Genomic DNA, 15,196 nt, shown 5'->3' with positions numbered 1-15,196 from the left:
AGAGGCTGACAATTTCCACAGCTCTGAGTGCTCCAAACACAAGGGTGACAGGTAGGGAGGTCCTAGTTCTGTCCACTTTTCACCAATCTCCTTTCCTGGAAGGTTCCCTGTGCTCTGAGACGGGACCTCTGCCACCCAACCACATGGCAAGTCCCCAGACCCTCCTCATCCATGAAATGAAAAGGCTGGTTTGGATTCAGTGAATTTTCTGGCCCCGGTTCTATTATGAACCCAGTCGATGCCCTGGGACATCTCCTTACATAATCTTTCAGAAGCTCGGTTTCCCTGTCTCTAAAACGGGAGTAGCAAATGCCTGCTCAACTAGCTCAAAGCATGGTGTGCCAAGTGCCAACTACTACGTGCTGGGGGTGGGCTGGGGTGGGGGACTTTGTGGGGGAGGCTGGTCTCCTGGAAGGGCCATTTACCTACCAGGAGGAAAGCATTTTAATATTTGAATAACTGGCATATTGCAACCTGGTCGAGCCATACAGGTGGGTACAGCTCTGATGAGCAGTGTGTGCCACTTGTTCTAGCTAACACAATGAGCTTGACACGAGGGGGACGAGGATTGAACCCAGTCACATCCCACCACCTCCATCACCTTACACACGTTTGGCCTTCTGCTATCTTGTTTCATGACACAACACATAGGATCACCCCCCATCCATGAGAAAGAATTAAGGACATCAGCCCCCTCACTCAGTCCCCACCAGGATGATGGGCAAGACCCTGTCACCATTGTCTTCCGGACTTTGGTCCCCAGATGATGATCTAGCCCGCTTACAGAATTCCTCAAAAACATACTATCTTTCTCTTTTCGAGGAAGATATTTCTCTGAACAATCATGTGAAAGGGCCAGCTCTTGGAGGGTGGAAAACACCTGCATTTGACCAGACTGTTTGGAGACAAATGGACGCATAAGAACCAGATCCCCTCGGAGGCTGTTTTGCCCATGGCTCTGCAGCAGTGAGAAAGGACTGAGGGTGGGGAAAGGGGTGGCCTGAGGTGTGAGAAGATCTTTAACATCTTGGCTTTCAGGAAGGAGCTCCAGTGGGCTCCAGATCCACCATCTAGCCCTGTGCATATTTTGGTTTCCACTGAAATGCCCGCAGAAGTAGAGATGGCACCGCTCAGCCATCTCTGAGCTTACAGGGGGAACATGAATGCCAAGCCCCCCATATGGGAGCAAGAAAGATGCCTCTCCATCTACCATGTCCAGCGTGTCAGTGGCTGCTTTATACAGAGGTTTCATTGCATATTTAAATAATTGAACAAGGACATAAAGAATGCTGCCCCGCTGGGAGAGGAAAAGCTACCTTCAGGGCTGGTGCAGCCTGAGGAGGGGGTGGTAGGCTGTGGATTTACAGCCCCTGGTGTGTTTACAAGATGAGGGCTCTAATTCTCTCTGTTGTTAGACTGGGGGGCTGGGGGAGGTGAAGCTCTGGTGGGGAGCTGGGTGGGGGGCAGCAGAGGGGCAGCTAAGGAATAAGTAATTTGCCGGTCACCCCTCCCCCCATGTCACCTCAGCCCCCATCAATTCCAAAGACAAGTCAGCCCCAGTCCCAGCCCACCCCCTAAATTTATTTATACTCCCCTTCTCAGACCCATAGTGCCCAATCCAAAAATGCAATGCACCATATATTTTCCTTGCTGTTCCCCAAGTTTATAATGCCATTAGCGTGATCTACGAGGGGCTGGTTTATGGAGAGCGCGAAGTAATAATACAAAGAGGAAATACCCATAACCTTCAGCGGGGGAGGGGCAGAGGAGGTTGCTGGAGAGCGCAGGTGGGTGGAGGAATGGCAGCCCAGTGATGGAATGCCTGCAGTGGGGGTGGCGCATGGTGGAAGCACGTTCTTCAGCTGGGTTTGCCTTTGTTTGCTCCCAGGAGGGTGAAGGGCATGGCAAGGATGCTTTTGCTCCCTGGGGTTGGGTCCCAGGAATGGCTCTTCCGGAAGAAGGAGAGTTGAATGGCTAAGGTGGGCTGGCCTGATCTCCTTCAAGTCCCACTGTGGGGAAATACCCTTGGCCTGCCCTGTCTCTGGGTGTGGGGCTTATTTCAGCCGCTGCCCAGGGCCTGGACCTTCCCTGCCTTGCCAGCTTTTCAGTCCCGGGGTAGGACTGACCTTGGGATCAGCAGATTTCTAATACCCATCCTGGCTACGGATTCCTCTCAGGGGTACCGAGGTGGGAAGGGATCTGGGGAGAACCTTTCAAGTAGGTCTTGGGAAATCAAATAGAACTGCTTTGGCCTCTTCTGATCCTACAACTGTTCTCTGAAGTGGACGCTCGGGTTGAACTTCAAGAAGAAAGGGACCTTCTGCAGGAAGCTGAGCCTGTCCATGGCGGGCCAGATGTGCCTCACCTTCCTGGCAAAGCCCATCCAGGCTAAAGCCTCAAGGATGGAGCTTCAGCAGCAGCTCATTTTGTGTCTCAGTTTATTCTTATTAAAATTAAAAAAATTAAAGTATAGTCAATTTACAATGTGGGGTGCCAATTTCTGCTGAAGAGCAAAGTGTCGGAGTTACACATACACATACACTCGTTGTAATATTCTTTTCCACCAAGGTCTATCCCAGCAGCTGGGCTGAGTTCCCTGCTCTACACAGTAGCACCTTGCTGTTCATCCTTTCTAAATGTAACAGTTTGCAACTACTAACCCCAAACTCCTGGGGAGGGAGAGGGATGGATTGGGAGGTTGGGGTGGGTAGATAGTAGATGCTTTTCAGTTTAGATGAGAAGTCCCAGTGAAATAGACCATCGAGGATAAATTCTTGCTGGTGGATTTGCTTTACCACGGAAGTTCACCTCTGTTCCCCAAGAATCATTGCTATTAAGTGTGTGGGTTTGATGGGGGGCTCAGGCCACCCAGCAGAGGAGCGGGTGGTGGGGGTTCCAGAGCCATGGGGAGACCAGCGGCCCCTCCTACTTGGTGGAGATGAGGGCACGGCCATGTTCAGGGCTGCCCTCGGGAAAGGCCATCCCAGTGGGAATCAAGGAGTCCCCACTGATGCTGGGAGGGCAGGATGGAGCAGGAAGACTCTGCGGTCCCACTTTAGCTTTCCCTCGCCTTCCTCTCCCTCTTCTCTTTGGTACCCAGGGTCTGGCAGCTGATCTAAAGACCCAGGGTTGGTATCACAATGCCTTCATTAGCTGAAACAAAATCATTCCCTGTAACTGGAATATAGTGACTATAACTGACATATGTTATTGGGCGTTCTATTTCTAATAATTGTAGTTATGCGAGAATACTTGCCATTAATATCATAACAACAATGATCGACCAGTTCTCTGTTCCAGACCAATAACTTCACCTGAATGCACTCTTTGTTCAGAAAAAAAAAAAAAAAGGTAATTCAACATGCCTGGTGACAGTCAACAAAGCCAGTGTTGAAACTGGAAGACGGATGGATGAAAGCTTTTCTAGGGATACAGGATGCTGCTGGGGTGTTGAGGGGCCACCTGGCAGCCCCCTTCTTGGCTAACAAAAGGCCCCTGTCCACATCCCTACACTCAAAGGTTGAAAGCAAATGAAATTCTTCCAGAAGAGTCACTGGGCCTTTCGTTCCCAGGATGGGTCTGAGCCTGGAAGTCCAGGGCAGCTGCCAGCCTGAGGCTGTATGTGAACCCCCCTGTTGGGCTGAACTGGGGGACCTAGGCCACCCTTGGACACTCAGCCACTTCTTGAGTGTGGATTTCTCTTTGGTGCTTTCCGGATTATTTCCACTGACAGTCACAGAACTTCAGAGGTCATATGGACCAAGGGTCCCATTTCACACAACTCTAAATACAGTTACAGATCTCTCATGCACTTTTAAACCTTCCATAATGCCTCGCGTGTGGGAAATGCTGGGGAAGTGGGTAACAGGATGAGAGGTGAGCCACAGCAATGCTTCAGAGGGTCTTGCTATGAATGAGCTTTTCCCCTGGCCTGGAGAAGGATGCTTGTGGCTGGGGGCGTCTATAAAACCATCTTTCCCCTTTTTTTTTTTTTTGGTTTTTTGCATTTTCTTGGGCTGCTCCCATGGCATATGGAGGTTCCCAGGCTAGGGGTCGAATCGGAGCTGTAGCCGCCAGCCTACACCATAGCCACAGCACCTCGGGATCTGAGCTGCGTCTGCAACCTACATGACAACTCACGATCCTTAACCCAGTGAGCAAGGCCAGGAACCGAACCCACAACCTCAAGGTTCCTAGTCGGATTCGTTAATCACTGTGCCACAATGGGAACTCCCTAAAACCATCTCTCCTTATCAGCCCTTATTCCTGCTACCAGCCCTTTCCGGAAACAAAAGTATAGAAAACAAAGCTACATGAAAAAAACCCATCATATTGCCACTAGCAGCCTGGGCTTTTTTTAAAGCTCTGACTTTAATGACCCCCTTCCACGGGCCTAAAAACGGCTGCAATTGGCCAGTAGTCCACAAAATATTTAAATAAATATTTTCTCCCTTGGCACCGTCTCCAGGAAGATGCTGCTACAACAACCACCGTGAGGAGGTCAACTCTGGCCCCTCCTCTGCGTCATGTTCAAAATGGTCCATTACTGAGCTGCAACCTCCAAGCTAGGACCCAAAGCACAGCTTCAAAACTTCCTTCTCTTTGCATGGAAGAGCACCCAAGAAAAGAAAAGGCACAGTGAGCTCCATTCAGGGATGTGACGAGGGAGGCACGGGGATTCCGAGTTAGCTGGGAGCCTGCCCCTGTGATGGTTTGCCAGGCTCATCATAAAACAGCTCACATAAAATGGAAAGAGCTGGGGCCACAAAGGTGGGTTAGTCCTTTTCCATATGTCACATTCCTCCAGGCTTCTCCCTCTTCCGAGGACCCTGACACCAAATCCTCTGAGGTCCCGTAAGTCCCCAGAGACTTTTGCCACCACCAGGTACAGATGGCTGCTTGAAGACATGATACTTTCATGAAGACCCCTGAACTGCCCTGGGAAATGCAGTGGGCTCTTGCTTTATTCTTTTCTAGGTTTTTTTTTTTCCTTTTTCTGAGCAGCAGATCCCAGCTCCTTTTGTGTATTTAAAAGAAAAAAAAAAAAAAAAAACTTGGGAAAAAAGGAGCAAATAAGAAAGAAAAAGCAGAAATTTGAAAAGCTCCTTCAAGGTAATTAAATGATTAGGGGACTTTAAAATCCACCAGATACCTCAATTGTCTCTGTTTCCACTTTATTCTTGGGTCTCTCCCCACATGAAATCCCTGCCAGATGCAGCAGCCCTGAAAGTCAGAGAGAGCCTGCAAACCTCTCTGTCTCTGCTCCCATCAAATGACTTGGAGGTTTCCGGATGACAGAAGAAGAGGGGGTTCCCCGGCTCTCAGCCCCTGGTTTGGGGGGCCAACCAGCCCTACTTCTGCTCCTGATCCCACACCCCCACGACAAGGGCCCAGGATTGAGGAGGCCGTACAGTCTTCCATCAGGGGCTTCCTGCCAAAGTGTGCCCCTTGGCTGTCAGACCCGTCTGGCCTATTAGCTTTTAGCTTCTTATTGTCTTAACGAAAAGCAGAGAATTGACACATAGAAATTAGATTCATATTCCGACTTAAAGTCATGAGGGAACCTCTTTTTTTCACTTTCCCTCTGAAGGTCTGGGTCGCTTTTCCACATTCTGAATTCACAGCAGCCATTTCCAGCTGTGGCAGACCCCGTCGGAAAAGGAGAAGGGCCGTCTCTGGAGACTTCTACGGCCTCTTCTTCTTACTTACGTACTGACTTACATTTATGTATGTATGTACGTATTTGCCACACTACCTACGTATGGAAGTTCCTGGGCCAGGGATTGAATCTGAGCCACAGCTGTGGCAACACCAGATCCTTTAACCCACTATGCTGGGCCAGGGGTCGAACCCGAGCCTCCCTCTGTAGCAAACAGCTGTGGCAGTTGTATTCTATTTTTTTTTCTTTCTTTTCTTAGGGCTGCACCCCGGCATATGGAAGTTCCCAGGTCAAAATGGAGCTGCAGCTCCCAGCTTATGCCATGGCCTCAGCAACGGGGGACCTAAGCCATGTCTGCGACCTACACCCCAGCTCACAGCAATGCCGGATCCTTAACCCACTGAGCAAGGCCAGGGATCGACCCCATGTCTTCATGGAGACTAGTTAGGTTTGTTACCACTGAGCCACAATGGGAACTCTGGCAGCTGGATTCTTAACCCACTGGGCCACAGCGGGAACTCCCACAGCCTCTTTTTGTTCTGGTCTGAAGCCTGCAGGTTACTTGATGGAAGCGGAGAAGAAGTTTGCAGGCTCTCTCCAGCTCTCCGGACTGTGTAATGGACAGGGGGGGTTCATGTGTGGAGAGGCCCAAGCATAAAATGCAAGCAGAGACAACTGAGCTGCCTGGTGGATTTCAAAGGCCCCCAATTGTTCCTTACCTTGAAGGAGCTTTTCGAAGTTCTGCTTTTCTGGTCTTGTTTGCTCTATTTGTCCCTCTGTGCAATCGGCTCGTTCTCTCCCCCGACAACCTCAGCATCCCTTGCCTTTCCCTCCATGATGAATTGTGCTGCTCACTCTCTGCCTGAAGAATCCCTGCTCAGACACCAGAGCCTGGAAAAATGGGCTCGGAGGCTCGGGCTTCCTCGACACTGGGCACAATTCAGGCATTTTTCCTGGGTGAGGAGAGCCCCACACAGCAGGTGCTGGTGCGGGGTGTCCGTCACCCCTCCCTTCCAGAGGCAGGACCGCTTCCCTCCTGCCACTGTGGGACTGGCCTAAGTCAGCGTTTTCAGTGGGGTGGGAGTCTAGGGGGCTGGGGCGCATGCACCGTGATGGGCCTCTCTGTTCCCACCACGTCTCTCCTTCCCCCACGCACTCCTTATACGCCCACACCTGGGCAGTTCCTTGCTCTCAGGGCGATGGGTTTGCCACATGGTCACGGTGCCTGTGTGGGTGCGTGAAGGGAGCCAGAAGGTACCCCGAGACTCGGGGGTAGGGAGACGTCGGAGCCTAAGTCCACTGCTGGCTGAGAGAGGGCCCTGTCCCCACATGCGGTGGGGTCCCCCCAGCACCATACGTATAGCACCTCCCTATATAAAGCAACCACTCTGTTGCCCATTGCTCATTGGCCCAATGTTTAGAGTCCCACAAGCACCACACTGTTTGAACAACAGACCTTTCCAAAGTGTTTTTATACCCATTATCCACGGGGTCTTTGCCCACCAACTTAGACTCTCAGAGAGGAAACAACATAGCCATAGGGTATTTCTATTACCGCGTTGAAGAGTTTTCAAAGATCAGACTAAAGATGAGGAGGGAATAGAAACAGCATCTTAGCCGTGGAGCCTGACTCCCCGCAAAATCACACAGTGCTGCCTTCACTCTGAGGCTCTCATCTGGCTGGACCAGCGGGAGACCCTGGATCTCTAACAGGTTCCCATGTCATGCTGCTAGTGCTGGTCTGGGGACCACATTTTTAAGAACCACTGCTCTGGCAGGTGAGTGAGCGACCATCCACTCATTCTTTTTTTTTTTTTTTTTCTTTTAGGACTGCACCTGCAGCATATGGAGGTTCCCAGGTGAGGGGCTGAATCAGAGCTGTAGCTGCTGGCCCACACCACAGCCACAGCAAAGCTGGATCCACGTGGCATCTGAGAGCTACACCACAGCTCATGGCAACACCGGATCCTTAACCCACTGAGCAAGATCAGGGATCGAACCTCCGTCCTCATGGATACTAGCCAGGTTCATTATCCCTGAGCCACCACAGGAACTCCATATTTTTATTCTTAAACTTCTCTCCCTGTCACTCAACTTGATCTCTTTGATCTCAGTTCTGCTCTGTGGATGGTGTTCTGAGGGACAGCTGAGGAGTCGCTACACAGTCTATTGTGTGCTTTTGATTATTTCCAGGACGCGTGCGTGCACACACACACACCCCTAATTTCTCTGGAACTGTTCTAGAACTCACCTAGTGTGTGGAGGGTCCTCCAGGCTGGAATGATCTGGAATGCATCTTTGTCTGTAACTGAGCCCCCAGGACTGACCCAGAGAGCAGAGTTCCGCTTGTTTAGTGCTTTCTCGAAATGGTGCCCTCAGAGTCAGCGTGGTGAGGAGGGCGTAGTCCTGTGGGATGTGCCCTTGCTGTCTCTCTAAAGGGAAGAAGGCCTACCCGTGGGTCCCATGCTCACAGCAAACAGCACCCACTGTGGGACCTACCTCAGGCAGCTTTACCCGGCCTTCCTGGAAGGAGCAAGTCTTGGGATCGTGGGTGCAGACGTGCCGATATTTACACCAGTGGCAGCGGTATGGGCTCTCCACGCAAGACAGGCACCTGGGCACAGAGGAGGAAGAGACACACTTCATAGAACCTGCATGAATCCAAAGCAGAAAGCCTGACTCTAGGGCCTAGCAAAACATGTTCTTAGTAGGAGGAGCAGATCTTATAAAAATCCACCTCTTTCCTCTCCAAGTCCTCAGGAAGCCAGGAGTCTCTGGCCTCCACCCCTTCACCCAGGAAGTTGACAGCCCCATCCTCCAAATTCTCATCAAACACCCTCCAAGTTTACAGGATGGCGCCCTCTTTTGGGCGCCCTCATCGGGGAAACAATGAGGTCCAGGACAGAGCAACTCATCCAGAGACCCCACAGCAGTCAGGGAAAACAGTGAAACTGACTTTTAATTCACATTGACTCCAGGGTCTTGGCTGACTGGGACCCACCCTGGCAGAGGAAGGCTGCTCCCACAGTGTGATGGGCTCTTGTAGAGTTGGCAACCCAACCTCCCCTCAATATTCCCAGGAAGCACAGGCAACTTTATAAAAGCTTCTTCTTGCTTAAAACTCAGCATGGGTCCCTTCTTCCAAAAGGTCAAACCCACACGCCTTGCCATGCAGGCTAAGCCCTCCACGGCGGCCAGGTGCACTGTTCCCATGTGTGTCTGGTGCTTCGGCCAAGAACAGGCCCTTCTCCCCACATGCTGTCCTTCCACCTGGAGTTCACTTTCCTCTACCTTTTTTGGCCAGTGGAGAGTTGGTCTCCTTGGGGCCTTTATTCCCCCAAACCCCTTGTTTACATCTCTGGGACAGTATGGTTGCATTACAGTTTACTTGTTTACCGTCCTGTTCATCCACTAGTCCACTAGGCCATGATTCTTGGAGAGTAGGAATTGAGTATTTCTTTTCTTTTTTCTTTTTTTCTTTTTTTTTTGTCTTTTTGCCATTTCTTGGGCTGCTCCTGTGGCATATGGAGGTTCCCAGGCTAGGGGTCTAATCGGAGCTGTAGCTGCCAGCCTACGCCAGAGCCACAGCAACATGGGATCCGAGCCGCGTCTGCAACCTACACCACAGCTCACAGCAAAGCCGGATCGTTAACCCACTGAGCAAGGGCAGGGATCGAACCCGCAACCTCATGATTCCTAGTCGGATTCGTTAACCACCGCGCCACGACGGGAACTCCCTGCATCTTATTCATTTCTGATCCTCTCTGTCTAATGAGTAACATCCTGTCTTGCACCAAAGATGCCTAAAATCATTTTATGGACTGAACGGAAACGTTGAGCGTGGTTTCATCTACCTGCTCTACTTTCCTAGGGGGCAGAAGGCGGGCGAGGGATTGGGCCATCAAGTGGTAAAGCCATGGGAAGCTCTGTGGGAAGAAGCAGGAGAAGAATTCCAAAGTTGAAGCAATTTGGCTGGGAGGACCGGCTGGCTCTGGACTCCCAGCTGTCATAACCAGACAGAGCCCACTGGCCTGGAGCCCCAAATATCTTTGGTTTTGTTCACTAACTTGTCCTATACGGACAGGAAAACAAAGCATTATATTAAAACAAGCAAAGCTCTTTGAGAGCTATGGTTTTCAAACTGTGCTCTGTGGAACGCTGGGGGTTCCGTGGAGCATCTTTGGAGACTGTGTGGCATGTGAGGGGTTCCAGGTCCCCTTATCCCTCAAGCATCTCCCACTTCTATCTATTCTGTATATTGGGCTTTCACACCTAAGGGTGGTGGGAGAAAGGTTTCTGTGGTGAACGAAAGGTTTGTGCCTTCTCACTGTGCTCCAAGTCCATCATTTCAGAGAGGAAATAATAATATAATAACAGAAATAGTACAGTGACTAAACTGTGGGCCAGACGTGGCTCTAACTGCTATTCTTGGTGTGGCTCGTCTGGCCCTCGGAGCCTCCTGTGGGCTGAGCAGGGCTGATGACCAGGGGCAGCAACCAGCGATGTCCCAGCCAACGGACCGTGCCCTTGCCATGGCATGGCAGCTGTTAAATATTTGGGCAACAGCCCCAGGAGGCGGACTGCTATTTCCTCATTCACAGAGGACACAGGGGCACAGAATGGCTATGTTCCCTAGCTGGTCTGCCTCCATCCTCCACACCTTCCCTTGGAAGTAGAAGCTTCAAACAGCGCCAGAGCTGGAGCCAGAGCCCCCCAGGCTGAAGCCTGCCTCTGCCCCTCGCCAGGCTGAGTCCTGACCCAGCCTCCAGCAGAACCGAGTGTTCAGATGACTCTGTGGACCATCTCCCGCCCCGCCCCCCAGATCCCTCCTCTCGCCTGGGGGGCTGGCTGCTCTGCTCTTCAGGTGATAAGCACCCCCTCCTCAACAGATGGTGGAAAGTGAATCAGGTGAGACAGATTTATGCCAGAGAAGATGTATGGCCGAGGGACTCGGAGCACCCCACCCCACGGGTTCTCACTCTGCTCATTCTGGCCTCTTCCCATTAACCCTGTCGGTGCCAGAGGAGGGCGCCCGTCTCCTTCTGGGCAGAGTCTCTAGATGGTAACTCCTTAGGAACAGGTGTGGGGTCTTCTATCTTGGGATGAACTTTGACCCCAGGAACAGGGAGCTGAATGAGGCTGGGGGGCACTTACGAATTATGGACGCTGCAGTTGTAGAAGACGAAACTGGTGCTGGCAAAGGTCATGCCTGTCTCCTTGGACTTGAGCTGCAGCTGGACGACGTGGTGGTCCCCTGTGGGCAGAGCCAGCCATGAGGTCATGGGGGCCGCCATGGCCCCATGTTGGGGTTCCACCGAAAGAAATGTGCTACAGAGGGGAGCCCACTCCCCAAGGGGTTCTCTCAGTTCTAAAGGGGGTGATTCAGCTGGCCCAAGCCCAGGACAACCTCAAGAACAGAACAGCTGCAGAGGTTCGGGCCTATTGCTCCTTCTGTACCATATACCTGGCACCCACCTCTCATATGCTCACCAGGTCCTCTCATGTCCACACACACACACACACACACTGACAGGTATTCAGAAGTGTGGCAACATGCAGGATGTCCATGCTGGCCACATAGAATTCCAAACACATTGATTCGCTAGCAGGAGAAACACGTAGACTTTTGGTGATGCTGCCACAAACTACACAAGAGGTTCTGCACACACGTGTGTGTGCACACACCAACTCATTCCCCATCTCTGTAAGGAGAGATCCTGTGCTGACACCCCCTCCTCCAGTGGGCTTGGGGCTCTGTTCGGGCGGGCGTCCCTGGAATCCTCAGCTGGCGCCAGGGAGGAGCTGGAGCCCATGTTTAATTCACAGCCCTGACCCCAGGCCCCCTGTTCTGTGCCTTCCCCAAGAGCCTCATTAATCAATCAGCTCGGAACAAATGTGACAAGCCCGAATGGGAGGGCCGACATGAAATCAGGCTGCCTAGGAGGCTTGTCCCTCCCCAGCGCTGGGCCTCTGTCCAGCCCATCCTTTCCAGTGAGCTGGCCACAAACGGGCAGCCCTGGGGAGGCGGGGGGGCAGGGGTGGAGGGCTGTGATCCAGGGTCAGAGACCAGCAGTGCAGGCAGGGGTTAAAGAGCCAGATGACCCCCGCACCCCATCCTTGCTCCTGACCAGCCTCCCCTCCTCCCGCGCCCCTTCCGGCCAGCCCTCCCACGCTCCAGCATGATCTCTGACCTTGACCGGCATGCTCTGATGCTGCGCTGGCCTTTCCCTCTCCCACCCTCTCTGCAGCTGCTGTCCTCACCTAGGGCGAGGCGGACTCCTGGATGCTCACCTGGTTTCAATTTCAAAGGCGGTGGAGGGACCCACCAACACACACCCCCTCCTCCGACCGCGACGCGACCCGACCCTCTGTGTGCTCTCTCGACTCCCCTTCCCCACCCCCCACCGCCGCCCCGTGTCTGTCCTGAGTTCTCATCATCTAGGCAGCAGGAGGAAGGCCTCGCCACCCAGCTCTGCCTCCGGGGACTGCTCACCGTTCTCCGTGATGATCCGGGGCACCTCCTTGGCTGCTGGGGAGTAGCACTGGATCTGATTGCCTACCACCAGCCCATCCATCTCTGACAGGTCCTCAAAGGTGCAGTTGACGCCCGCTGACAGCTCCGGGACATTGTATGTCTCCAGGACCAGCTGTGAACAGCCCGGCAGTGGGCGAAGGAGCAGGAGAGTGAAATGGGGAAAAAGGAGGGTATGCAAGAGAGGAGGAACGAGGGAGAGCAAGAGAGAGCAGCGAGAAGGAGAAGAGAGAGAAGCATGAGGCCATACGGACACAAAAGAGAGACCCAGTTCATCACGGGAGCAGATGGAGAGGGTGGTGGGACGTTAGGAGACAGAGACGAAAGAGACGAGAATCTGAATGGATTTGGCCCCAGGAAATGGAGTGCTTAGGGAACTGGTGGGTCCATCCCCCACTTTGGAAAATGGCAACGCCAACTACCATGTGCCCGGCAAGAACACCGAAGCCGTCTCCCTTTCCCGCCTCTGCGCGGACAGCGCCTCCATCTCACAGACAAGGACAGGGTTCACCCTCCCCTGGTCACTCTTCCGGTGGTTTTTGGTGTCTCAGTTTTCCCTGTCTTTCTATCCATGATGCATAGAGCCTCTTCCCCAATATGCATGCGCAGGTTCCCCTCCTCCTTCTCCAGGGACACCTTCTTCAACACCCCTGCCCTGCTTTGGACCAGAGCGGCTTTGAGGGGTGTTGGGCTGTGGCCCTTTTTGGAGGGGACAGAGCTCTGCCCAGGTCCCAGGATCCCGTCCCACCGCCTTACCAAGACATTGTACTGAGAAACGGAGATGTTGCTTGGATGGACGGTCAGCCGGACGCACTGCTTCATCTCGGAGGCAAACCGGCGGGGCTCCTTGGACCGTTCACAGCGCTCCTTCCGGGTGCACCTGGGAAGGACAGACAGACCGACGAGGGACTCAGGAGAAGGCCACCAGTCCAATGAGGGCCCCCGCACCAGGGGGTCAGGCATTGCCAGCAGCTCCTAGGATGTGTCCGAACTCAGCATGGCCAGGACTAAGCTTTTAGTTTCCTTCTTCCAGCCTGGTCCTCCCTCATCACGTCCGAATCAGAAGAAGATGGTCATTCTAATCACTTGTCCTTGTCACCAGTGCAAAACTCAGAGTCATCCTAAAGTGCCCCCAGGGCCCCCTCTTTCAGAAAGAGTTGAAAGTCCTGTCTTTTTCCCCTCCCCACTCCTCCTCAGCCACTCTCCCCGTAGTAACCTAGACTGTTCTTTCCACACGGCTACTCTTTCAGATTTCCTCGACTTTGCACATGCCAGTTCTTGGGTCTGGACAGCCCGCTGGCCACATCACCACCATCCAACTTCCACCACCCTTCTAGGCGGGCTCCTACTCTGATGCATCTGCTGCGGTGCCCCTCCCCGAGAAACCCACTCCCACCCCAGGCAAAGCTACGAGCACGGTGGCATTTCCCACCATCTAGAACTTCTATAGCACCAGCATTAGGCTAAGTGCAGCCATCTCCTGTCTAGTGTGAGCTTCTCAAAAGAAGAAACTACATGACTTAGTTTGGAATCCCTTACAGACCTCCTGCCCAGCAGACACAAGGTAAATGCAGGAACGAGAGGAGGGAGAGGAGGGAGAGAGGAGGGAGGGAGGAATCACGGTTGCAGGGTGTAGTGGTGGTTCAGAGCTTGCTCTGGAGCCAGGCTGCTCTGGATCCAATCCCAGCCCCGTGGCCCAGGGTTACTGCTCTAAAAGCTTTGCCATTAGTCCTCAGTGTTCTGTGCTGTTCAAAAGTGTCCCGTGTCACAGGCAGATCACATCCAGGTGACCTGCGATCTTACAGGATGGGGGCTTGTGAAAGATGCACAGAAGAGTCATGGTAGTCACCCACGTGGATGCGTCACACGCAGGGACAGGCACTTAAGCTCTTCTCTGGGGCCGGGGCCAGCCCCGCCTTCCAGTGGGAGCTTAGTGCTGGGAGGTGTCCAACCTTCAAGAAACAGTATTCAACCCAAGGATGAGCCTTGTGAACATGGAACTTTGCCGAGTGCCTATAACTTGGAATGTCTAGGCTGCTGGTTCTGCCGGGGTCCTCAGAGTGACACACTGAGATGAGATGGGACTGCAGGGAAGTCAGTCCTGAGCACTGATCTCTTCTGGTTACAGGGAAGAGACTCCACAGAGGAAGGAGGATGTCAGAGGCTGCTGCAGGCAGGAGGGAGCGCCAGGCAAGGAGTAGGGAGTGGAACAGCCAGGGAGGTGGACTCTGCGGGCAGGGGCAGGTGCTGGGAGGGAACTTCTGCCTCCAGAAGCAGCTGGGTGAGGGGTGGGATAAAAGAGGAGGGGAGAGAGGCACCTGTGAATCCTGAGCTGCTCTTAGGGTGACTCTTGGGCACAGAGGAAAGCTGTGGGGGCCTCTCTTCCCAGCCTCGGGGAAGAAAGGCACCTTGGCCTCTTTGTAGGAAGGATGACCTAATAGTGGAGGGTCTGGAGGAGAAGTTCGCTGAGAAACCTCACTGAGGGCATGGACTGAAGGAAGAAAGGGGAGGAATTCCCGCCGTAGCTCCGCAGGTTAAGAACCCGACTAGTATTCTCAAGGATGCACGTTCGATTCCCGGCCTCTCTCAGCCGTTAAGGATCCAGTGGAGCTATGGTACACCACAGCTTGTGGTACACTGTGTCAAAGAAGTGTCTTGGATCCGGTGTTGCTGTGGCTGCGGTGTATGCTGGCAGCTGCAGCTTGGATTTGCCCCCTAGCCTGGAAATTTCCATGTGCCATGGAAGCCAAAAAAAAAAAAAAAAAGGAAGAAAGGGGAGATTCAGACAAGAAGGATGACCTTGGAGTAAGCTGGATGTGCAACGCAGAAATAAAACACAGTTCTGAAAAAGATCATCACAGCTGCGAGTCACTGAGCTCTATTAGGCACTGTGATGGGGGCTTAACCGTTTACGCCGCGGAAGTCTCTCAACGATGCCAAGAGGTAGGTGCCACTGTAAACCCCACCTTACAGATCAGGAAACTGCAGAGGCATTCAGTGACTTA

General features: G+C 52.9%; 1 protein-coding gene across 4 annotated transcripts in view; it reads right to left on the bottom strand.

Moving 5' to 3' along the window:
- Positions 1–15,196, bottom strand: part of PLXNA4 (plexin A4) — a 628,886-nt gene that overhangs the window by 94,414 nt on the left and 519,276 nt on the right. For all 4 annotated transcript variants that reach the window (XM_085005420.1, XM_085005418.1, XM_021078937.2 and 1 more), the window contains 4 exons: positions 12,948–13,071; positions 12,153–12,306; positions 10,814–10,913; positions 8,159–8,273 (listed from right to left, as the gene is read on the bottom strand). In XM_085005420.1, the coding sequence (XP_084861546.1) occupies positions 8,159–8,273; positions 10,814–10,913; positions 12,153–12,306; positions 12,948–13,071 (493 nt within the window). The remainder of the gene's footprint in view (positions 1–8,158; positions 8,274–10,813; positions 10,914–12,152; positions 12,307–12,947; positions 13,072–15,196) is intronic.

This window comes from Sus scrofa, chromosome 18 (assembly GCF_054392235.1).
Source record: "Sus scrofa isolate SSC_HxYL_T2T_F1_AM1 chromosome 18, Sscrofa_HxYL_maternal_Yorkshire_Landrace_v2.0, whole genome shotgun sequence".
Classification (NCBI taxonomy): domain Eukaryota; kingdom Metazoa; phylum Chordata; class Mammalia; order Artiodactyla; family Suidae; genus Sus; species Sus scrofa.
This window is presented reverse-complemented; position numbering and strand designations above follow the sequence as displayed.